Here is a 25,462-nt window from a genome sequence, read left to right as displayed (position 1 = left end):
CCAAGGTGCTGCGAGACCGGAGGGAGGGATGGAGTGCAGCCAATCAAGGAGTTCGGCCAGACGGAAGCCGTGAGGCTCCCGGAAGCTGTCCAGAGGTCCCCACAGGAAAGCGGAAGCGGCGCGCAGCACGTGGGGGAGGTGCCGGTCCTAGGGTTCTGCGTCCACTTGGTTTGTGATTGTGAGGCTGGCCTCCGCCACAGCAGAGGACGAAGGGCGGGGCCCGGGGAGCCCGAGAGACGCTGCGGAGCGGGGAGACGGGCTGAACGCCATGGAGGGCCCAGGGGAGGCGCCGGGCCCACAGCCACCGCATCCCGAGGACCACCGCATCCGTGACGGCGACTTCGTGGTGCTGAAACGGGAAGATGTGTTCAAAGCAGTGCAAGTCCAGCGGAGAAAGTAAGTCAGGTCGCTGGCCTTAAGGGTCCCCGCTTCATTTTCTAGATACCCCCTTTCTCCAGGTCTTCCCACCAGGGTCCAGTTCTTGGATCTGTGGATCCCCAACCTCCTTCCTCGTTTTCTCCTCTTGATCTTCTTACAGAAACCTTTTCCCCCAACATCCCATTCCCGTGTCCCTTCTGCCTTCCTGCAGACTGCCGCTTCCAAGGTTTCAAACCTGGTCTTCTGCCTTCAACATCCCTCTCGGTCTTTCCACCGGGTTCCCTTTCTCATACTTGGCCCTTGGGTGCTCAAGTGCTCTCCCCCTTCCTTGTTCTCACCCTTCCCTGTGTCCTGGAGTTGTTCTCCTAGGCTCTTGAGATGTTCTCTCCTGTTATCTCAACAGAACTCGCCAACCATTCTCTCCTATCCTTGACTCTCGGGGTCCTCCCCTCCCCTGCCTTTTTCCCATAGACCATCCTTTCTCCCTACTCCCTCAGCCAGGATCAGTCCCACAAAAATGAAACGTCTCCCACCTTATCTGACCTTTGGTCTCTTTTCTGTATCCAAACTGGAATAACTGTTTACATATAGTAACGTTGGAAAACAACTTCCCATAGAATGTAGGATTACTTTAGGATTCCCTCACTTAACACACAGGGATGCGAAGAGATCTAGGAAAGTTAAATTACCTAGAAGCAGTTTGCTCAAGATCTCAAAACTTGAAATCAGGCTTGATTTGTGAACATGCTGATTAGTTGTAACTCTGTTTTAATATTAGAAAAGTGGGAATTTTTGGTAACTTTTTGGCAGGAGTGGTGAGGTTGTTAAATTCCAATAGCTTATTAATGCTGAAAATGTATTGAGATGTTTCTGTTAATTATCTGAAAAGTACAACCAAGTTTTCCTTTAAGTTTGGTTATTATAGTACTTTAGACAATGAAACAAGTTGAGTTCAGTGTCAGGAGAACAGCTTTCTGCAGAGCACAGTGTAGGTGCTCTGAGATTTGGAGTTTCTAAGTGCTCCCTTCAGATAAATTATTTTATTCCTGTGTGAACCAAACTGTTGACTGGTATTTAAAGTGAAACAGGTGTCATTAGAAAATAATCAAGTAACAGCCCGCAAAGCACCATGCTGGTGACAGCCAAGTTTTATTGCACAAGAACCAGTGTGGTAAAGAAAAATAAATGCAGTGGGGGTAGAGGGTGGGGGGGTTCTTTTAGTCCAGAAATATATCTGCATCATTTTCTCTAGAATTTCTGATTAGAAATGTGTGCTGGCCTTCAAGTGTATAATTTTGGAAAGAGCCAATATTAATTATTTAAACTTTTTAATTGAAGTGTAACAGTGCAGCAAAATCCTTAGGTTATGCTTGATGAATGATACCAAGTTTACACAGCTGTATAATGACCATGCAGGTGAAATTTTGTTTTTTCTTTCTTTTCTTTCTCATTTGCCCTTTTCTCAAGTTGCTTAATTTTAAAAGTGGACGTTTGAGTGTGGTTGTTAATAATGTGCTCTTCTAGACAAGAGCTTTTTCATTACCAACAATGCGGACAGTATTATCTTTATTTCTAAAAAGTACTCTGTTCGTACTCTAGACATACTTGTTTGGAAGCACTTTTCATCACTTTTCTTGGCAGAAGCCATTGCATTAGTTTCTGTTTGATTTACTAAATGATGCTTTGAGCTCATCGAAGTCCCAGGCCATACTCTCCCTTTACTGTTCTTCGGGTCTGCACACATCTGGTTGGGCAGAAGCAATCCTGGCTTACTGAAGAGACTGCACATCCCACTCTTTCTCGGTGAAGACATGGCATTGCATTGCTCTCACTGGGCCCCACTTTCCTGACTAGGGCAGTGACGTCTTGTCATGCCTCTCAGTTTGAGTGACACACCTTTCTTTGCATATCAGACCCCCAGCCAGAAGGGTAAACCCAAATCATCTCAGACTCAGTATTTCACTAGCACTGGGGTGCTCAAGGGATGAGAGTGTGGGTTGCACATCTGGACTGAACGGAGTTTCAATTTCTGATGGGATTTATGTCAGCAAATATTTTTAGAGTCTGCTATGTTCTATTATGTTTTAGAAACTGGGCACACAGCAAAGAATAAGAATTGATCCTATCTGGATTACTTAGGATCTCGCAGGAATTCACTCAGGTGGTTCAAGGGAGGAGATTTAATGAAGATGTGACATATACATGTACAGTGGTGTGGCGAGGTTTAGAGAACCAACAGAGAATGGTGATGCACCCAGGGTCTAGCAGTGGTGAGAAACTTTTGGCAAGGGAGCTTGGGTGATGTGGTCTATGCATTCTGTCATAGACTCCTGGGGCACAGAAAAAGGAAGAGAAGGTGTAGGGTGGGGCACAAACAGAATTAATCAGTACATGTCTTCCAGGATTCGGAGTTCTGTGGACACTGGCCATGTCCTAAAACTAGGCAGGGCTTCCTGAGATCCATTGGTCTTTTCTGGGGCAGACTGTGTTGTATAGTGGAAGGTACCAGGCTTTGGAGTTAGTCAAACCTGGATTTTAATCCCAGCCTCCCACTATGTAACTATGAGTCTTGGACAAGATACTTTTCCTAAGCCTTAGATTGCTCATCAGGAAGGAGCTATGTCCCAGGATTTCTGTGAGAATTAAATGAAAAAGCATGAAACTCACTGGCATGTACTGCCCAGCCACTTGTCAACACTCAGTAGGTGTTTTGAAGAAAAAGAAAAAGTTGTTTGTTTTTGTGGGATTTTCCTTTTAAATGGTAATAAGATAAAAATTTAGATAATGAGGAAAGCTAAAGTTGCCAGATCCTCAGTAGAGCATTGTCAACATTAGACATATTTCCAAATGTATAGATTGTCAGTAATGTTTATTTGTAAACATAATTTGCTTTTACTAGATATTTATTTATTTATTTATTTATTTATTTATTTATTTATTTATTTATTTATGTGTTTGTTTGTTTTAGTAGGCTCCACATCTAATGTGGGGCTTGAACTCATGACTCCAAGATCAAGAGTCACATGCTCTACCGACTGAGCCAACTAGGCACCCCTGCTTTTACTAGATAATTTTTAAAGGAAATAGCCAATTAGACCAGGGAATTTGTTAAATCCCTGTCTTCTCAATGATTGTTTGAGGGGTGTCACAGTTGTCACAATGTGTGTTCAGTGGCCAGGCAATCTTGGTGACCCTTTATTTAGGAAATCTGCAAACCTGTGAGTTAGGACATCCTGTCAATGCAAGTTGGAGTCAGACCAATGCCTCAGAAGAGGAATGTCTTCTGTCCTTGTTTCTCATTCCAAATTCACTGTTTTTGTGGCTTCTTACTAATTTTGTCTCTGTCCAACCCAGTTCTCTCTAGTTCATTTGTCAGTTCATGTTCAGAGATAATGTTCAGAGATCAGTCTCTATGGGAGACCAGTTTTGAAATAAATTTGATTGAGCATATATTTTCTACACTGAATGCAAATAAGATACAGCTAATTGCATTTTCTTCCCCAGAAAAGTAACTTTTGAAAAGCAGTGGTTCTATCTGGATAACATCATTGGCCATAGTTATGGAACCACATTTGAAGTGACCAATGGAGGAAGTCTTCAGCCTAAGAAGAAGAAGGAAGAGCCTACTTCAGGTGCACTCCTTTGGGTATATGAAATAGGTGCTCTTGAGCTGACTAGTCAGAAACCTGTCAACCCCAATTCTAAAATGCTAACCCAAGCTATCCTCAAAGAAACTTAAACTCATAATCTAAGAACTGTAGCTTGATGGAATGAAGCGAGGTCTGCTTTTGACTTTTGAGATACCTGGATTCTGTCTCTAGCCCATCATTAACTGGCTCTCCGACCTTAGGCCAAATTTTTAATCCCAGGAACCCTTGCTAAGAGCAGGTAGAGAGCCCTTTCAGTGCCCAGAAGTTAAATAATTGCTGGAGGCAGTTAGCATGTAGGGTAGAGGTTGAGAGTCTGGCTTCAAAGTTAACTGACTAGGTTTAAGTTTGTTTTATCACTCTCCTTGTCACCTTAGGCAAGTTACTTGGTTTCTCTAGGTCTTAGAGCTTCATCTGTAAAATGGAGCCATATGTACATTTAATGCCCAGGATGTTGCTGGTGTTCAGTCATATAATATATGGGAAGTTCCTAACAGTGCCTTGCCTGTAGCAAAGGCCCATAATTTTAGCAGTTATTGTTAATCAAAATTAAGTACTCCAACATGTTAAAATAAATGTACTTAAGATATTTTATTAATTAAAATAATTTTTAAAATCAAATAATTAAAATACTATTTTAAAATTTTTGTTCAAACCAATTAAATGCTTTTCAATTAACATCCATATTTTTATTGAGCACCAAATATGTTCCAGGTATGATTAGGCACTGTGATTGTAACAGTTTATGAGATAAACCATCTCATGAAATGTACTTAGCAGTGGGGAACACCAAAAATAAGTAGACAAGCTAAACACATACTTGTAGGTGGTGGTATGTGCTGTGCAGACCATAAAACAGGGAGGTGTGCTGGAAGCTGATTGGCTGAGACTTGGCTGAGATAATGAGTTCACTGCTGAGTGATGGGAAGGACCTAGGCAGAAATCTACCCAGAGATTGTCATAAAAGCACTCCAAGTGGAGGCAGCAGCAAGTGCCAGAGTGCTGCAGTGAGCCTATGTTTGGTGTGTTTGAGGAAGAGAAAGAAGGGCAGAGTGGCTAAAGTGTAGGGGCCAGAGCGTATACAGCCTTGCAGGTCGTCTTTGGAATGTATTCTGGCTGTAGGAAGCCACTGTTTTGTGCACGGGAGGATTAGATGAGCCAGTTTGCATTTTGTAAAGAGAACTCTGGTATCTGGGTGGATTGTAAGGGAGCAAGAGTGGGAGGGAGCAGGAATAGGAGTTAGAGACTGGAGCAGTCATGGCAAGAAAAGAGTGGAGGGAGGAATAGAGGCAATGGAATTAGAAGGCCAAATTTGAATGACTGATGGGCTGGATGTGGACATGAACTTAGAAGAAGAAAGATTTTAACTAACCGCAGATCATAAATGTCATAAAGCAATTTCCTTCCTTAGAGACCAAAGAAGCGGGCACTGATAATCGAAATATAATTGATGATGGGAAATCTCAGAAACTTACTCAAGATGACATAAAAGCTTTAAAGGACAAGGGCATTAAAGGAGAGGTAATATTCAAAGGATGTTGTGTTTTGTTTTTGTATGGTTTTGAGGAAATTATTTGGTTTTTAAAGCAGGATTTACCCAAGGTGAGAGGTAAAAATACTTTCTCTTAAAAATAGTTTGAAATGTACATGCAATTCAATATATCAAAGATATCATTTCTTTTATGCAGGAATGTGAGTGACCTTACTGATATTATTAGCAAAAGAGAATTTAATAACTTAGTGCATATCAGAGCTTAACTTGGTTCATTTTCAGTAAGTTTTCAGCCAGTGTCTTTCTTTTACATCCCTTCTCCCTTTATTATGTATGTCTCTCTCTCTCTCTCTTTTTTTTTTTATCCTGTTTTAAGTGGAGTTACAAAGTACTTGTATTTTAATACAAGTTCTAGATAGAGTGAAAAATGCAGTGTATTCATTTGGACTTGTGTGGAAAGGGGCCTGGAAAATCAGGTCTTTGTATACGTTCTAGGGTAAGAAACCTTTGAAGTTATCGTTTCAGTGGAAATAAAATTTCAGGAAATCTGCTTGCTCCTTTTCTTATAGGAAATAGTTCAGCAATTAATTGAAAATAGTACAACATTCCGAGACAAGACAGAATTTGCTCAAGATAAATATATAAAAAAGAAGAAAAAGAAGTAAGTGGCCTTTGTTTGAAAAAGATGAAAGTATTAAATCTTTATAGACTTCTAAAATTATTAAAAATAAAATATTTTTAAGCCAATTTTTCAAGACTGATGTCCTCTTTTTTCTTCCCTCAGGTATGAAGCCATCATTACTGTTGTGAAGCCATCCACCCGCATTCTTTCAATTATGTATTATGCAAGAGAACCTGGAAAAATTAAGTACGCTTTGTTTCCTTTCAAAAGTATAATTGGGGGAAAATATGTCTTTAAGAAAAGTCATGATTTTAAGTAAAATGAAAAACTTGCACACCTGCATAAAGTGTCCTCCTACCTCATGAATTGTAAGTTCTTTTTACTGTTGTCTCCAAAGCAATCTATAATCTTACCAACATCATTTTTTGTGAAACAAACAAATAAAACTTGAGAAATGATGATTAAGATAGCTGTCTCTGCTTAGCTAAAAATAAATGAATCATTCCTTTTTTTCTTTAGCCACATGAGATACGATACCCTAGCCCAGATGTTGACGTTGGGAAATATCCGTGCTGGCAATAAAATGATTGTAATGGAAACGTGTGCAGGCTTGGTACTGGGTGCAATGATGGAACGAATGGGAGGTAAGATTTAACGTTCTCAGGTTCATTAAAGCACCACCATGACATAAGTAGAGGGGCCTAAAAACACAACGCACAGAAAGTGAGGCTGAGTTACTACAAGATTAATGAAATGGCTTGGGTGGGCCTGCACAGCTCCCGTCCCTGGGACCTTCCTGCAGCGTCCACATCTCCCAGCCAGTGCTATGTTGGTGCCCCTGGATGGTATTTGCCCTTTCCAGCTTCAACATCAATGGGGATGTTTCTGAAGCTTTTTTCCAGCTTGGACCTCCAGGACAGTGATTTCAGTGAATTCTTGGATAGCTGGCGCTCATTTTATTGGCGTGAATTGAGGGGATAGTATGAGAAGAATACTGGGGGTATATTTTGTCCTGGAGGAACACAACACGGCCTGGTTTGCCTGTCCTCTCTCTAACCCTGTAGAAGATAAGAACTTTTAACTGTCCTGATTGAGGATTGGAGTAGGGGAAAGCTGAGAGCCAGTCACCGATCACATGACATCCAAATTTGCACGATCACAGGGTTTTACCATAGTGTCAAGTGGGGTAAGCGTTAAGACTTCTTGTTCATGTTGGGGCACCTGGGTGGCTCAGGATGCTCTCCCTTCTCTCTCTGTGCCCCTCACTGCTCATGCGCGCACTCTCTCTCTCTCTCAAGACAAAGAAACATTAAAAAAAAAAAAAAAAAAAAAAAAAGATTTCTTGTTCCCGTGTTTTGGAATTATATTTCCTTCACTGGGCATATTCATAGACTGAACAGACCCCGGAGGAGCTGCATCATATTGCAGCCTCTGAGCAGAGTAGAGACCTTCTATCTTCTTACTGTGGTGGACCCTGAGGTTTTGCATAGTCTAGAATCACCTCCGTCAAGCAGATGTTTGCTTTTTTTTTTTTTTTTTTTTTTTTAATCCAGGCTTTGGTTCCATTATTCAGCTGTACCCTGGAGGTGGACCTGTTCGGGCAGCAACAGCATGTTTTGGATTTCCCAAATCTTTCCTCAGTGGTCTTTATGAATTCCCACTCAACAAAGTGGACAGTCTCCTAAATGGCACGTTTTCTGCAGAGATGTTATCTTCAGAGCCTAAAGACAGTGCTTCAGTTGAAGAAAGTAACGGCACCCTGGAGGAAAAACAGACTTCAGAGCAAGAGAAGGAAGACAGTGTGGCAGAAGCCCAAGAGAGCCATCACCCACAGGAACAAGAAACAATGGAAATTGTCTCTCAAGATCCAGAATATAAGGAGCCTAAAGAGAGAGGAAGCAAAAAAGATTATGTAAGAGTATTAAGAGTCCCCACTACCTTCATAACATTCCCCTCATTATGGCTTTTCCTGATCCTTTTTTTCCTTTCATGTCAGGATCTATTACTGTGTAACTCCCTCAGTTTCAGTTAACTTAATTTAAGCACTGAGATTTGGCTTGGCTTTGGAGAATCAGTGCCCAAGATAGTGAATATCAAAACAGATGGAGAAAGCGTGTGTGTGGGTGTACACACGTATGTGATGTGATCTTTGGGATGGAGCTTTAGGATACAGAAGCATTGTATACCAGGTAGCTTAATGATGGTTTTATAACATATGGATTTATGTGTTTGCAACTTTCTTATGAATGACTTTCTGTTGCTTTAGTCTAAGTTGCTAAATATTGTTGAAATGTTCTGACAGACCAGCGTTTCCTAAACCTGACTGAATGGCCTCAGTACATTAGTTTCTTCTTTTTCTTCTTGAAGATTCAGGAAAAGCAGAGGAGACAAGAAGAGCAAAGGAAAAGACATTTAGAGGCTGCTGCTCTGCTGAGTGAAAGAAATGCAGATGGGTGCGTTGATGAAGGAATGCAGATATCTGGGTGCTCACGGGTTCTGCTTCAAACAGATTAGAATTGTCTGTCTGCTTGTCTGCTTGTCTGCTTTGATTATAGTGGGAGCTGAGATGATGATTCTGTCTTGGGTTTTTAAAGAAAGGAGGCTGCATCTAGTGGAGGTGGGAAAGTGTGCTGGTTTCAGAGTTTTAGAATAAGTTTGGAATTTCTCTGATGACCGTGTGTCAGATGGGTCTGTGTGGTCCTGCTGCATGCAGGTGGTGGGGCATTCAAACTGGTGTGATACTGGCTACCCGTAAGGGCTAGGGGAAACCTGACAGTCGTAGATTCAGATATCCGTAAAGCCAGTAAGTACCATGTTGGATTTGTTTCCAGATTTTTTTGTTTTTAAATCAGGAGTGTCATTAAATGCGACTTAGAGTTGCCAAGCACCAAAAGAGCTTTTTTTTTTTTTTTTAATGTTTATTGTCGTGAGAGGGGGAGAACGAGCAGGGGAGGGGCAGAGGTGGGGGGAACAGAAGATCCGAAGTGGACTCTGCGCTGACAGCAGAGAGCCTGATGTGGGGCTTGAACTCACGAACCATGACATCGTGACCTGAACTGAAGTTGGACGCTTAATTGACTGAGCCACTGAGTCACTCCCAAAAGAGCTTTTAATTCATTTTGTGTTTCTTAGAAAGTAATAGCTTATGATTTTGTTTGTTTGTTTGTTTTTTTTTTGAATTTGTAGAATGTTGTATATCAAGCTGTTCCTTGTGCAAGTCATGGCAAATAAATGATCATTTTAAATACATTTTAAAATCTGCGCTCCGCCTTGCCGAGCAGAGAAATAATTTGTCTAATGTTTTCCTTACAGTTTAATTGTAGCTAGTCGTTTCCATCCCACTCCACTCCTGCTGACTTTGCTGGACTTCGTGGCCCCTTCAAGGCCATTTGTGGTCTACTGTCAGTATAAAGAGGTAATACTAAAATGGAATGGATGAGAGTTCTTGCGTCTGCATGTTAATACTCAAATCACAGCCCTCAAAGTCATCCTCAACTCTTTTTATGCTTTTAGCCGCTGTTGGAATGCTATACAAAACTGCGGGAAAGAGGAGGGGTCATCAACCTCAGACTGTCTGAAACCTGGCTCAGGAATTACCAGGTACGTGTTCTTAGAGCCAGTTCCTGGGAGCTACTCTCCTGAGTTGCTGGCTCTTTGCAGTAGTGCCAGAAGTTGTTAAATAGAAATTTGCCTATTTCTGTCTACAGAGATGAAAGAATCTCCTGCCTGTAACTCAGAGAAAGTACCTTGGCTTTTCCTGACCCTTTTTTCTCCGTTCATGTCAGGGTCTATTACTCTGTAACTCCAGTCCAGAGACATTTAAAATGTAAACAATTATGATTCATGTTTCTTCAAGGCTTCGAGATCATTGCGGAGGGAATAAATGATAATAGCAAATTCCCTAGGCCAATAAGAAAGTGACTCTCTTCTCTCTTCCCGGGATATCTTTGCATCAGGTTTTCAGGATTTACTTCTGGGCTTCATGTCAGTTCAGGTCCTCTGGAAGGCATTTGCTAAGATGGAATTAGCAGTGGAAGGGATTTATTGGGGGAAAATGTCTTTGAAAGATGAGAGAGGAAGCAGGATTAGATGGGAAAGCCCTCAGACCATGGTGGAGGTCTGATGGCTGTGAGAGAAGGGGGAGAAAGGAAGATGGGCAGGAAGATCCTGCTGTGCTACCCTCAGAAGGTCTCAGCCAACATAATGGGGAACCCCAGAGCAAAGAGTGCCCATTAAAGGAGCCCTATGTTGAGCAGAAATGTTGTGGTCCTGGTACCCATGCTCAGTAATCGACTTGGAGTGGCCCATGGCCTCCCTGGCTGTGAATGCTGCAGAGGATCCCAAAGGAGCAGCACCTAGAGGCTTTCTGCTGCCTGAACTCCTCACAGCCGGTTCCCTCTGGAAGGTCTGAGGGAGCACCGCCATGGCTGCCACGGGCACTGCCCTGCTGCTTGGACATCGTCCTACTTAATCCGGGATACTTAAAGCCCTGAGCGGACCCTGCCCTTCATGACAGTCATCTTATTGAGCTATAGTAACGGCAGAGAAGAGATCTTGTCAGAGTTAACAAGGTATTGGGGCAGGGAGGCTCTGGATATGTGTCCAGTAGCTACTTCTCCATGGACTGAAACTCCACTGTTGGCCATGAAGCTTCCTGGAGCCAATAGAAAGAAAGTTATGCACAGGCCCAGGAGTACTACACCAACCATTTGTTTGTTTGCCACCAGAAACTTGCGTCAGGTTTGAGAGCAGCAGCTCCAGCTTTATTTTTCAAAAGAAAACCACTTAAACCAGTTTCTATACTCTTATCTGCACTATTATGTGAAGGAGGAGCTCTTTAGGAATTGATCCGATTAAATCTTCAAGAGAATCTGTGTCGTTTAAACTCTGATTTCCAGCATGTGTATTGTTAGTATGTGCTTTATCTGCTTAGGAAAACATGAATGTCTTTCTGTCTTGATTAGGTTTTGCCAGATCGAAGTCATCCCAAACTACTGATGAGCGGAGGTGGGGGGTACCTTCTCTCAGGCTTCACTGTTGCCATGGATAACCTTAAAGCAGACCCCAGTCTCAAATCCAACGCAAGCACTTTAGAATTACACAAGACTGAAGAGCCAGCAGCTAAAAAACGGAAATGCCCAGAGTCTGACTCTTAAGCTTTCAAAAATTGCTCTGATTTTTGTCCTCAGGCACTATACAGTTAGTAATTAAACCTTAAACGCTATTACTAATTGTTTTCTTACATTCAAAAATAAGAACATGTCTGTACACCTGCTCCTGGGAAGGACGAGTAAGCCTTTTGTCCACTTCTGGCACAGATAGATTTGGTCTGTCAAAACGTCGAGCCAAAATACCTAAGCCTGGGGTGTATGCAGTGGACTGGTATATATGGCCAATCCTGTTTATTTCACAAAAATCCTCTAAGTACATTTGGTACTCTGTGCAAATATCCTGAGAATTTAGACATCCTAGAAATATATTTATACAAGACTTTATGTGTTAAGCTAAGTGGAATAACACAACATAGAGACAACTTAGGTACTAAAAAGGAATTTGTGGAAGACATTTCTTGTGTTCATTCCGCTCTCTTTAATCTAAGCAATATGGATGTATGAGTGTCTGAGATTTACAGTACCAAAAATGTCCTCCCTGTTTCCTCCAGTGGAATAAACTTTTTTAAAATGCTAGGTTTTTTAATTTTAATAGTTGATAACTTAGGAAAGTTCTGAATATTTATTTTACTGCTTTTTTTTGTCAACACAGAGGTGTAGTAGGGTACTTTTTTGGGTTAATTTGCCAATCCCCTCCTTCTTTGTTCGAAATGAAGTGACTAGAATTTTTGTGTACTATTCAATTAAAGGCAACAACAAGGGTTTTTTTCCCCCCTACCCAGACACTTGTGGAGAGATATATAAATATATGTATATATATGTACACACACATACATATGTATATGGTTGTTGGTATATACGCATATATATATTTATATATACACATATACACGGAGACAGAGAGAATGCACTATCTATGTGAACTATGACAGTTTAGTGCAGAGCTTAGACCAGTTCTCATTGCATTAGTGTCACTCCTAGTCAGTTGTATTTTAAAGTGCCTTTTTTGGTGATTATTAATGCTGGTTTGTTGAGCTCTGGCATGATTAGGTGGTTAGCCTTTCTAAGCTCTGAAAACATATAATCAAATTATTTGGTCATCTATAGCCAAGGAAAGTGTTTAGAGTAAGCCACGGCTCTTGCCTTGCTTACTAAACATGCTCATAGTGTGTATTGTTCACATCATTATAGCACAGATGCTGATCATCCAGCAAGGAGCATCTCAGAAAAAAAGAAATTACATTTTCCTAATAGCATGTACTATCCTGATAATGGTCAATGTGATTACCAACAAGTACAGTTTTGATTCCTTTTTCTTAAAACAATTCCTTTTAAAGAATAAAAGTGTTTCCTACTACGATTTGTCTGATTTACATTAATGATGCAGTCAGTGACACCACATTCACTGGCTTTCAGCTGATTGTGACATGTGATCTGTATAAGAAAACGTGCCCAAATTGATAACCTCACTGAACACGTCCTTGCAAACAGTCCTCACCCACATACAACCAGTCAAGTTTTGTCAAGGAGAATACATGCACAGACTGGATTCTGTAGCGGCTGCTCTCCACGGGTCATTGTCATTAGAATCCTCTCATACTTGTTATTCATTGAGTTTTCAAGTCCCATCCCATTTCATTCATTCTGCAAGTCTGCACTACCAAGGCCCTGTGTGCCCATGTAGCTGCCCTGGAGTTTCTTGTGAACTCATATACCAACAGTAAAAGTTAACCTAAACCAAGTGTTGTTTTGTTTTGTTTTTTTTCTCTTTCATATTATTCACTTCATCTTTGAGAACTGATGCTTAATTCAATAACTTGAAAACTTAGTGTGCACCAGAATTCCCTGGAGGGCTTATTAAACACAGATTGTTTAGCACCTCAAAGCTTCTGATTCAGTAAGTCTGGGGTGGGGCAGAAAATTTGCATTTCTAAGAAGTTTCCAGGTGATGGCTGGTACTGCTGACCCAGGGACCACTGCTTGAGAAACACTCCTGTGTGTACACCCACATCAAGAGCACGCCAAACTACATGATGCTTTTTTTCTTTTTTTTTTTTTTTTTTTTTTTTTTTTTATTTTTGGGACAGAGAGAGACAGAGCATGAACGGGGGAGGGGCAGAGAGAAAGGGAGACACAGAATCGGAAACAGGCTCCAGGCTCTGAGCCATCAGCCCAGAGCCCGACGCGGGGCTCGAACTCACGGACCGCGAGATCGTGACCTGGCTGAAGTCGGACGCTTAACCGACTGCGCCACCCAGGCGCCCCATGATGCTTTTTTTTCTTATTTGTAAAGTAGACATCCACCTTTGGAGCAGATGAGTGGATAATTCTATGACTTCTGGACATGTAGCCACCAAGAGTTATGTGCAATAACATTTTAATGAGTGGCAGTCAAAAAATAAAGACAAAAATCAGTTTGTAATGTCCATCTTATTTCTTCATTGGATTAGAGTACTTGGACATATACAGTGGTGCCAACGAGATGATTTTTTAGCTTAGAGGTGTGAAGCAGATCCCCCCCCCCCCCCGTTATTTCTTTGAATAAATTTCTGCCTCTTTCTTTCTGGGACCCCTATAATGTGTATATTGGTCCAGAAGTCCCTTAAGCTAACTTTTTCATTATTTAAAAAAATTTTTTGCATCTCTGATTGAATGAATTCCACTGCCCAGTCTTTGAGTTCATTGATCCTTTCTTCTCTTTGACCTATCTGCTTTTGAACCCTTACATTGAATATTTTAGTTCACTTATTATTTAGCTCTATGATTGCTTTATGGTACTTATATTTTCTCTATTTGTTGAAATTCTCACTTTGTTCATGAATTGTTCTGACCATGGTGAGCATCTTTATGATCATAATTTGAACATTCTGTCAGATAAATCACTTATCTCTGTTTCATTAAGATCTGTTTCTGGAGATTTAGCTTGTTTTGTTTGAAACCTATTCCTCTGTTTCTTTATTTTTTTCTCTCTATATGTTGATGCTTGCATATTAGATATGACAGCAGCCTCTCCCAGTCTTGACAGGTTGGTCTTGTGTAGGAGGTAAACCTCACTAACCAGCTTAGTCTGAGCTGCTAGTTGTCTCTTCATGATTGCCTAAGCCACTATCTTTGTTCTTAGTGGTCCCTGGTAATTGAGGGTGTGCCAAGACCTGCTATTAATCAGCCGGTCCTCAGGCAGCAGGTGGCGATGTGTGTGGTTAAGACCCTTCCAGAGAGAAATTGGGAGATTGGCATGTTTGCCTGCTTCCTCTATGCTGACCGCAGTTGAATAGCTGCAGGGATGTGTTCCTGCACCTGTTTAAAAACTGATTCTTTGCCTTTGTGCTGTAGGAGTCATGAATGTAAGTCCCTTCAGCTTTAGAAGTGATCCAGGGTCCCTTAGGTGGCATCCACAAAAGCCGGGGTGCCAGACACATGTACAAGCTCCTTTCATCCAGGTAGGTGCTGGTGATCTGATTTTATCATTGGAGTGAACCAGAGGGAGAAGGTAAGGGAGGTGCCCATTGGCTCCCAGGGCCTCTTGGGAGGATGGCAGCTGGTTTCTAAATGTGTGCTAAATCAGAAACTGGACCCTCAGGCAGCAGCTTGTAAAGTATGCAGTCATATCCTTCAGGGAAAGACTATGAGATGAGCATTTTTGCTCTACACTGAGCCCCAGGGCAAATGCTCTTGTGACTTTGTGAACTTCTTTGCTCCAGTCGTATGGGTCTCATGGACCCAAGCGCTATTGGCTTTCAGAGATAAGTGTTTGGGGGTCCATTCCTTGAGTGGGAATCAAAAGTTGGGGTGCATATATGTGTGGTCCAAATCCATCACTCAAGATAAGCTGGGAGTTAGGGTTGGGGATTCTCTTCAAATTGTCTTACTGTGCCCAGGGTAGAGTTGGTGGTGAATGTCTCAGCCTTCCCTACTTGTTTTGATGTGGGTATTTTTTCATTCCCCTGATGTGTAGGAGTCAGTCATCTAGTTTCTGGGTTTCTTTTATTTATTTTTTTTTTTAAGTTTATTTTGAGAGAGAGAAAGTTTATTTTGAGGGGGGAGGGGCAGACAGAACAGGAGAGAGAGAATCCCAAGCAGGCACTGCATGCTTGTTAGCACAGAACCTGAGGCGGGACTCAATCTCACAAACCGTGAGATCATGAGAACTGTGAGATCGTGACCTGAGCCGAAATCAAGAGTCAGAGACTTAACCAACTAAGCCACCCAGGTGCCCCCTAGTTTCTGGATTTCTGTCAAAGGGAATTACTCATGTGTAGCTGTACATTTGGTGTATTCATGGGAGGAGCAAAGTCCAGGACCCTCCTATGCTGCCATCTTGGTCCTGTCTTATATGAAGCAAGTCTTAATAGGCAATCATTCATTCATTAGTTGTATATGGAAAAGCCAAAAATAACATTCTTCACTAATATGTACAAAATTGGGGGGGGGGGGTGGAATTGGGTGTTTTCATCTTGTTTTAAAGCATTGATTATAAATATTGCAAGAGCAATGCTAAAAAAAAATTATTCTAGAAATTCGATATTTAAGGTTAATATTTAAGGTACCTGGGTGGCTCGGTGGGTTAAGTGTCAGACTACCAGCTCAGGTCATGATCTTGCAATTCATGGGTTCGAGCCCCACATCAGGCTCTGTGCTGACAGCTCGGAGCCTGGAGCCTGCCTCGGATTCTGTGTCTCCATCTCTCTCTGCCCCTCTCCCGCTCGCACTCTGTCTCTCAAAAATAAACATTTAAAAACATTTTTAAAAAGATTAATGTTGCTCTTGTGTGTTCCTAATTTTGGAATGTGTTTAAGTGCACTGCTAGAAGGGATCCTGGTGTATCTGATATCTCTATTTGAAATATAATTCTGCCTGGAGAGTAGTGTTAATTTTTTGCAAAAATAGATTACAGGTTGTTCTTGGATTTACGTAGCACAGGACAGATGGCGAGAAATCTGAGTCCCTGAATAGCTACTTAAAGAGTAACTGATAAGCTGTTACCTTATTCTCCTCAACATTTATTAGACACCTTTGCTTTTTAACCCTTTATGAGGACGTATCAAATCTTTGAAGCATAGGAAATTAATATGTACCCTCCTCCCCCACTCCCATCTCCCCTCCTTTTTTTTTTTTTTTTTTTGCCTCTTTTACAGTTCCATTAATAACCTGGGCTTTTGGCATCTAGTTAAGATATGATTAGGACAAGACTGGAAAGATTTTTACATTTCATTTTCACACTGACAGGTAACGAGGCAGTAAGGAAATTTTGGTTTTAAATGCTAGTGGGTTCAATCTGTTGCATGTTTGGTCGGCTTAGTGTTACCATTCTAAATCAAAAAATTTAAAAAGTAGAGAAATTGATCCAGACAGTGGAGGAAATGAGATCCTTTGCCTTCTGGGAGTGCTCTTCTCCAAACAAGTAAGTTAGTAAAGCAGGTTTTCACAGTTCTTTCCCATCACCTGTGAGTGACACAAAGTAGTTAAAGCCATATGGTGACAGACTCAAGGAAAGAGGAGGCAAAAATAAGAAAGAATATGATCAATTTAAGTCAATGGTCAGGGGCGTCTGGGTGGCTCAGTTGGTTAAGCATTCAGCTCTTGATTTCGGCTCAGGTCTTGATCTCACAATTCATGAGACTGAGCCTTGCATCAGACTCTGCTGACGGCATGGAGCCTGCTTGGGTTTTCTCTTTGTCCCCTCTCTCCCCCTCCCCACCCCTCCCCCACTCCCCACTCATGCATATTCTCTCTCTCTCTGTCTCAAATAAACATTTAAATCAATCAAATCAATCAGTGGTCAGAAGACTATAACCCACAGGCCCAATCTGGCTCACAACCAGTTTTTTGTATGGCCTCCAAGCTAAAAAAATGGTTTTTACATTTTTAAATAGGTGGAGGGATAAGCAAAAAAAGAATAATTTTATGACATGAAAATTACATGACATGCAAATTGCAGTGCCCACAAATGAAGTTTTAGTGGACTACAGTATTGTCTGTGGCTGTTTTTGTGCGTTGGCAGAGTTGAATAGTTGTGGCAGAGAGCGTGTGGCCCTCAAAGCCTTAAATATGTGCTCTCTGGCCATCTAAGAGGTATGCTGACCACGAAGTAAGTGAAGTGGTGAGAGGGATTGTAGGGTGAAGGGATCAGGAGAGCAGCACTTTGGAGCAGCCGCAGCAGACAGCTGGTCTGGAGCCAGCAGCAACAAAAGATGTGAAATCCAGAGCTCCTTTACGGTCCTCTAGACCAATGGGCAGAGCTTGACATGGTTGAACCCTTTCCTTATGACAGTTTTCTCACTTGGCTTCTAGGACACCACTCTTCTGGTTTCCCTCCTATCTTTCTGGCTGTTCTTCCTCCATCCCTGTTGGTGGTTCCTCTTCATCTCTGAGATGAATGTTTAGAACGGCGTTGGCCTGCCCCAGGCCTTAGCAGTTGCACTCTTTACCTTTTTTTTTTTTTTTTTTTTTTTGTCTACACACTGCTAGGTGTAGGCTGTTCGAGGGATTTGGGATCTGATCAAAGAAAAAGATATGACCATGAGTTGGCAGTAGCACCCACATGCTTCATGGAGTGATGGGACTGCTCTGACAGGTTTACAAGGGAGGGGATGCTGTTCACAGCGGGAATCTGTTTAGAAGCTACACCAAGGGAGTTGCTTCAAAGAAGGGGAGGAGCAGGGGAACCCTTAGGGAGAGGGGAATTGAAGAGGGCCCTCTCCCATCTAGGTGGAGTCCCTGGGTCCAAAACTCTGAGGAACAAAGTCTTATAAGGCTTGGGGTCTTCTAATTAATGGTCAGCAGATGCTGGGAATTTGCTGAAGGTATGCAAAGCAGATGAACCTTAAATGTCTAAAGATTGGCTTATTTGGGCTCTGTTTAAAATAAGTGGGTGTGTGGAGCACCTGGGTGGCTCAGTTGGTTAAGCATCCAACTCTTGATTTTAGCTCGGTTCATAATCTCACTGTTCATGGGATTGAGCCTTGAGTTGGGCTCTGTGCTGACAGTGCAAAGCCTGCTTGGGATTCTCTTTCTCCCTCTCTCTGCCCCTGGCCCACTTGTGCACGTGCTCTCTCTCTCTCTCTCTCTCTCTCAATAAATAAATAAAATTAAGTGGATGTGTAAAACTTGAATTTGTCACTGGCAGGCTTTTGAGCGAAGAGTTCTCAGTCTGCAGTGAAAAATCCTAGCAGCCAACGCACAGGAGCTGTCTGTGACTCATTTATATAAACAATAGGTGATCTTACTCAGTTTTCAGGATTTGTTTTTATTGAGATATAATTGACATCTAACATTATATTATGACGTTACATAATATATAGTTTCAGGGCTACAACATAATGATTCAGTATTTGTATACACTGAGAAATGATCAACCACAATAAGTCTAGTTACTGTCACCATATGTAGTTACAAAAATTTTTTTGTATGATGAGAACTTTTAAGATTTACTCTCTTAGCAACTTTCAAATATGCAATATAGTATCATTAACTATAGTCTCCACACTGTACATTATATCCCCAAAACTTACTTGCTTTATAACTAAAAATTTGTACCTTCTGACCCCCTTTACTCATTTTGCCCACTCCCCAGCCCTTTTCCCCACTCTGGCAACCACCAATCTATAGTCTGTATCTATGAGCTTGGTTTTTTGGTTTTGCTTTGATTTGTTTTTTTAGATTCCACATATAAGTGAAATCACACAATACTTGTCTTTCTCTGACTTATTTCACTTAGCATAATGCCTTCAAGATCCATCCATGTTGCACAACGGGCAAGATTGCATTAATTTTCATGGCTGACTAGTTTTACGTTTTATATATTATATAAACTTTTTTATCCACTTACCCAATCATTGAGGTTGTTTTCATATCTTGGCTATTGTAAACAATGCTGCCATGAACATGGGGGTGCACATATCTTTTCAAATTAGCGTTTTCATTTTTTTTCCAAAAGTGAAGAAGTGAAATTGCTGGATCATATGGCAGTTCTATATTTAATTTTCTGAGGAACCTCCATACTGTTTTTCACAGTGGCTGCACCAGTTTATATTCTCACCACCAGTGTATGAGGGTTCCCCTTTCTCCACATCCTCATCAACACTTGTTATTACTTTTCTTTTTGGTATTAGCCTTCCTGACAGGTGTGAGGTGATATTTTGTGGTTTTGGTTTGTATTTCCCTGATAATCTGATTAGTGATTTTGAACATCTTTTCATGTGCTTATTGGCCATCAGTCAGTCTTCTTTGGAAAAATGTTTATTCAAGTCCTCTGCCCATTTCTTCATAAGATTATTTAGGGGTTTTTTTGGTATTGAATTGTATGAGTTCTTTATATTTTGGATATTAACCCCTTATCAGATACATGATTTTCAAATATTTTCTCCTATTCAGTAGGTTGCCTTTTCGTTTTGTTGATGGTTTCCTTTGCTCTGTAGAAGCTTTTTAGTTTGATATAGTCTCACTTGTTGATTTTTGCTTTTATTTGCTTTGCTTTTGGTGTCAAATCCAAAACTCACCACTAAGACTGATGTTAAGGAGCTTACCGTGAGTGTGTGTGTGTGTGCGCGCGCGTGTGTGTTTAGGAGTTTTATGGCTTCAGGTCTTACATTCAAGTCTTAAAGCCATTTGAGTGTATTTCTGTGTATAGGGTAAGACAGTGCTGCAGTTTCATGCTTTCGCATATGGCTGTCCTGTTTTCCTAGGACCATTTATTGAAGAAACTGTCCTTTCTCTATTGTGTATTATTGGATTCTTTGTTGTAAATCAATAGACCATGTATTACTGGATCCTCTAGTCTGTTCCACTGATCTATATCTCTGAGGGGTTTTTTTAAGTTTATTTTTTTTTATTTTCAGAGAGAGAGAGTGTGTGAGAGCCTGTGTGTACACCTTCATGAGCAGAGGAAGGGCAGAGAGAGAGGGAAAGAGAGAATCCCAAGCAGGCTCCATGCTGTCAGCGCAAAGCCCATATATGTCTGTTTTTATGCCAATACTATTTTGATTACTATAACTTTGCAATATACTTTGAAATCAGGGATGGTGGTGCCTCCAGCTTTCTTTTTCTTTCTCAAGATGGCTTTGGGATCTTTTGTGGTTTTATACAAATTTGGGGCTTGCTCATTCTATTTCTGTGAAAAATGTCATGGAATTGGGTGGGGATTGCATTGAATCTATAGATCCCTTTGGGTAGTGTAGACATTTAAATATTAATTCTTCCAATCTATGAGCACAGAATATCTTTCCATTTATTTGTGTCTTCTTCAACTTCTTTCATCAATGTTTTAGAGTTCTCAGTGGCATCCCTATCTTATTCCTGATCTCAGAGGAAAAACTTTTAGCTTTTCACCATTCAGTATGATGTTAGCTGTGGGCTTGTCATTTATGGTTTTTATTATATTGAGGTATGTTCCCTCTATACTTATTTTTTGCGGGTTTTCATCATAAATGGATGTTAAATTTTGTCAGATGCTTTTTCATATGCTTTTTATCTTTCATTTTGTTAATGTGGTGTATCATGTTAATTGATTTACAGATGTTGAACCATCCTTACATCCCTGGAATAAATCCCATTTGATTATGGTGTATGATCCTTTTAATGTATTGTTGAATTCAGTTTGCTGAGGATTTTTGTATCTATACTCAGTGGCGATATTGGCCTGTAATTTTCTTGTGGTGCCCTTGTCTGCTTTTGGTGTTAGAATAATACTGACCTCATAGAAATGAGTTTGGAAGCATTTCCTTCTCTTAAATTGTTTGGAACATTTTTAGGAATGGTATTAATTCCTCTTTGAATGTTTGGTAGAATTCACCAGTGAAACCGTCTGGTCTTGTACTTTTGTTTGTTGGTAGGTTTTTGATGTCTGATTCAACCTACTTATTAGTAATTGGTCTACTCAGATTTTCTAATTCTTCATAACTCAGTCTTGGAAGGTTGTGTGTTTCTAGGGATGTCCCATATCTTCTAGGTTGTCCAATTTGTTGGCATATAATTATTCACAGTAGTCTCTTATGATCCTTTGTATGTCTGTCTGTTGTAATGGCTCCTCTTTCATTTCTGATTTTATTTATTTGAGCCCTCTCTTTTTTTCTTGGTAAGTCTAGCTAAAAGTATGCCAGTTTTGTTCACCTTTTTAAAGAAGCAGCTCTTTGTTTCACTGATTTTTTTTCTATTGTCTTTTTAGTCTAATATCATTGATTTCCCCTCTGATCTTTGTCATTTCCTTCCTTCTACTAACTTTGGGCTTCATTTATTCTTCTTTCTCCAGTTTTAAGGCTTTAAATACCATCTCTGTGATGATGACTCCCACATGATGTCTATAGCACATCCTTTCCCTTGAGCTCCAGGCCTATATACCCAACTCAACACCTCCAGTTGGGTATCTGGTCATGTTTCAGACTTAATATAGCCCAATCTGATATCTTCCCTCCTAAGCCAGGCCTCCTCACCTCTGCTCTTCCCTGTTGCTCAGGCCTAAAGCATTCATCCTTGACACCTCTCTTTCACTCATGCCACACCAAATCCTTCAGCCCCACCTGTCCTCTGTCTTCAAAATAGATCCATAGTTTGACTACTTCTCCCTGCCCCCTGGTTCAAGTGCCACATCCTGGTTCAAGCCATCACAGTGACCCACCAGGATTATTGCAAAATGATCTCCTTACTGGTTTTTGTGTTTGTGTCCTCACTTCCCCTACAGCCTTCTCTCAACCCAGGAGCTGGAGTGTTGTTATTGTATAAAGCAAATCATGTCAGTCCTTTGCTGACAACTCTCCAGTTGCAAAGGCAAAAGTCCTTACCAGGCCATACAAAGCCCTGTGTGATCTGGCTAGTGCCACTTCACTTTCTATGTCCCCCACATGGGCCTCCCTGCACTTCTTCAAACATACCGACCACATTTACTGTCTTGGGGCCTTTGCACTTGTTATTCCCTCTGCCTGAAGTGTCCTTCCCCCAGAAGTCCACATGGCTGACAACCCACACTTTTTTTTTTAGGGTGTTTCACTTTCTCCCTGAGGCCAGTTATGTATCCAAGAGGCTGGTTTCTGAGCTACAGAGTGATAATGATTTCATTTTCATGAGTTAATTATTTTAGCACCTGAGATCTCCCAATTATACTATATTTTACAATGATATGTTGTACATTTTCATTTTGTTAATTTTTTTTTACTGTTTATATTTTTGACAGAGAGAGACAAAGCATGAGTGGGGGAGGGGCAGAGAGAGAGAGAGAGAGAGAGAGACACAGAATCTGAAGCAGGCTCCAGATTCTGAGCTGTCAGCACAGAGCCCAATGCGGGGCCCGAACCCACGGACTGCAAGATCATGACCAGAGCTGAAGTCGGCCACTCAACCAACTGAGCTACCCAGGCACCCCTGTACATTTTCATTTTGTAATGTTAGGACCCTTTCTCCCCTCCTGTTCCATCACTGTGCTTTAATTCCTCCTTGAGAAAATATTAATTAGAGACCATGACAATTCAAATATTCAAATAGGAAAAGAACTCTAAATACAGATAGTTACATCTGCAAAAGGATTTGAGAGGAGAGGGTTAGAAGCCATTTGTTTCTCATTGTATTAGATACCCAGGGCTGTCCTAACAAAGGACCTGGAGGCCAGAAGTCCCAATCAAGGTATCAGCAGGGTCATTCTCCTCCTGACAGTTCTAGGGGAGAATCTTTCCTCTTCCAGCTTGTGGTGACCCCAGATGTTTGGCTGGTGGCAGCCCACTTTTAATCTCTACCACCATCCTCACATGGCCATCTTCCCTCCATGTTTATGTTTTCAGATGACATTCTCCTCTGTGTGTGTCTGTGTCCAGATTTCCCTCCTCTGATAAGGACACTAGTTGTATTGGATATGGGCCCACCCAAATGACCTCAACAGAACTTCATTGCATTGGCAGAGACGATTTTCAAGTAAGGTCGTGTGCTAGGGGTGCTAGGGGTTAGGTCTTCAACATGTCATTTTGGAAGACACAATTCAACCCAAAACACCCACTGTATGCCTTTCAGGACTACTTGATGTTTTGCCATCAATATATACTACTTTGATTAAAAGAGGAAAAAAACAGTGGCCTGGATTTGTCTCAAATAAATGGTGAGTTTGTCTTAAATAAATGGTGGCATCGCATCCCCAGAGGTCTTAATCACACTCTGCTGGCACCATGAGTCAGGTGGGATTCTCTTGAATGTCTCCTGTATCTTTGATAGGTCATCTGTGCCTACACATTCTCCTGCCCTGAAGAATTTGCAAACTAAAATGAAAGGATGTGCTAGTGCACAGGACATCCACCAGAGGCCAGGACCATGTGTTGCTAGGCTCCATCTGCCAGCAGCTTCTCATGAACAGTGGTGTGTGTGTGTGTGTGTGTGTGTGTGAGTGAGTGACTTGCTAGGCTGGCATTTGGTGCGTTGCAGTGTTTTGCCTTCTCTTATCCAGTGAGTAAGCTATTCATCTTGGACCCTTGAATCTTCTTTATTAGGAAGTGATTTTTTCTACTGAACTGCAATAGAGAAAAGGGAGAGACATTGTTGTGTCTACTGCAATGTGTTAAGAATTTCTTTTTTTTTTTCCTTGTTTTGTTTTTTTAATTTTTATTCATTTTTGAGAGAGAGAGAGAGACAGAGACAGAATGTGAGTAGGGGAAGACACAGAATCTGAAGCAGCCTCCAGGCTCTGAGCTGCCAGCACAGAGCCTGACACAGGGCTCGAACCCACAAACTGTGAGATCATCACTTGAGCTGAAGTTGGACACTTAACTGACTGAGCCACCCAGGCGCCCCTTAAGCATTTCTTAGTAACTTGTATCAAGATTCAATAACACAAAGGGTTACAATGGCAATATATGAAACTGTAGTTGTATTATTTTCCATAATACAAGCTTGGCTCTGAATGGTTTCTTAGGTTTGGGTCCCCCAGAAGCAAACCCTAAGGTAGGAAGTTGAGGACAAGTAGTTTATTTGGGAGATGATTCCAGGAAACACCAGTTGAGGTTACCAGTAGGAAAGTGGGACAAGGAGATAAAGGCAGCCTATAAAGCTATATTACCAAGCAGGTTGCTGCTGTGGCACCTGGGGCTCTATCCCTTGGGAGACACCATTGGTGAGGAATGAAATGACAGGTAAAAGAAGAGGACATTTTCCACCTGTCTTGCTGTAGCTAGCTGCAGGGTCAGTGGTAGCAGCCAACATTTCCTGCATCATGTCATATGTCAGGCACTATTCTAAGTGTCTTGCTTACTCATATCATCCTCATAACAACCCAGTGAGGCAGGTATCCTTATTTTGCTGATGAACTTGAGGTCCAGAGAGGGGAAAACAACTTGTCCAAAGTCATACCTTTACTTAGTAACAGAGTCAGAACCCTGTCTTCTTACAGAGTAGAAATCAGACAGGCCCTGAGGGTCCAGGGATCTGTCTGGACTGGCCCAGATGTTCTGATTTTCAGTCCAGAGTGCTTCCCATGATCCAGGCTCTCCTTGGCCCTGAAAAGTGACCCTTGGCTTGCTATTCCCAAAGCTTTCCAGATAATAAGATTTAAAAAGTAATGTCTTATGATCATTTTTGAAACAGCTTCTTCAAGTCTACTTAAACTTTCTTTATCCTGGGGGGATAGATGTCTTTTCTTGAGCTCTTTCACTTTATATCCTGGACGTTCTTTTACTTAAAGTTTTGCTTTTTTTTTTTTTTTTTCTTTTTCCTATTCTGCACCCAGAGACAAACAAATCCTAGTGCTAGCCTCTCAAATTTATTTTTATTTATTTAATTTATTTTCTTTTAATTTACATCCAAGTTACTTATGCAAAAATGATTTCAGGAGTAGATTCGTATTAAGGAATGCCCCTTACCCATTTAGCCCATCCCCCTCCCACAACCCCTCCAGTAACCCTCTGTTTGTTCTCCATATTTAAGAGTCTCTTACTGGAAGGGGCGCCTGGGTGGCTCGGTCGGTTGAGCATCCAACTTCGACTCAGGTCATGATCTCACAGTTTGTGGGTTTGAGCCCTGCGTTGGGCTCTGTGCTAAGAGCTCAGAGCCTGGAGCCTGCTTTGGATTCTAAGTCTCCCTCTCTCTCTCTGCCCATCCCCCACTCATGCTCTGTCTCTCTCTGTCTCAAAAATAAATAAACATTAAAAAATTTTTTTAAAAAGAAAAAAAAAGAGTCTCATGTTTTGTCCCCTTCCCTATTTTTATAGTATTTTTGCTTCCCTTCCCTTATGTTCATCTGTTTTGT

The 25,462-nt window shown here is 41.3% G+C and overlaps 1 protein-coding gene across 4 annotated transcripts; it reads left to right on the top strand.

Annotated features, from left to right (window-relative positions):
• Nucleotides 1-89: 89 nt before the first annotated feature.
• On the top strand, nt 90-12,607 carry TRMT6 (tRNA methyltransferase 6 non-catalytic subunit). 4 transcript variants are annotated; one of them, XM_045445273.1, is made up of 11 exons: nt 90-396; nt 3,883-4,010; nt 5,437-5,546; nt 6,087-6,178; nt 6,302-6,385; nt 6,659-6,783; nt 7,693-8,051; nt 8,507-8,592; nt 9,452-9,554; nt 9,625-9,739; nt 11,104-11,215. In XM_045445273.1, exons 1-10 carry the CDS (start codon nt 269-271, stop codon nt 9,715-9,717), a joined length of 1,308 nt encoding a protein of 435 aa, XP_045301229.1. In that variant the 5' UTR covers nt 90-268; the 3' UTR covers nt 9,718-9,739; nt 11,104-11,215. The 4 variants fall into 4 exon arrangements, with proteins under 4 accessions (XP_045301229.1, XP_045301230.1, XP_045301228.1 ...); XM_045445272.1 differs by having other exon boundaries at nt 91-396; nt 9,653-9,739; nt 11,104-12,607; XM_045445274.1 differs by lacking the exon at nt 3,883-4,010 and having other exon boundaries at nt 9,653-9,739; nt 11,104-12,607.
• The last annotated feature ends 12,855 nt before the right edge of the window (nt 12,608-25,462 follow it).

Source organism: Leopardus geoffroyi, chromosome A3, assembly GCF_018350155.1.
Source record: "Leopardus geoffroyi isolate Oge1 chromosome A3, O.geoffroyi_Oge1_pat1.0, whole genome shotgun sequence".
Classification (NCBI taxonomy): Eukaryota; Metazoa; Chordata; class Mammalia; order Carnivora; family Felidae; genus Leopardus; species Leopardus geoffroyi.
The sequence above is the reverse complement of the archived record's forward strand: the minus strand, read 5'-3'. Positions and strand labels throughout refer to the sequence as shown.

Coding starts and splice junctions, on each gene's coding strand:
- TRMT6 (XM_045445272.1), top strand. CDS start 269: ATGGAGGGCCCAGGGGAGGCGCCGGGCCCACAGCCACCGCATCCCGAG. Junction 6,179..6,301: donor ATAAAAAAGAAGAAAAAGAA/GTAAGTGGCCTT, acceptor TTCTTCCCTCAG/GTATGAAGCCATCATTACTG. Junction 9,740..11,103: donor CCTGGCTCAGGAATTACCAG/GTACGTGTTCTT, acceptor TGTCTTGATTAG/GTTTTGCCAGATCGAAGTCA.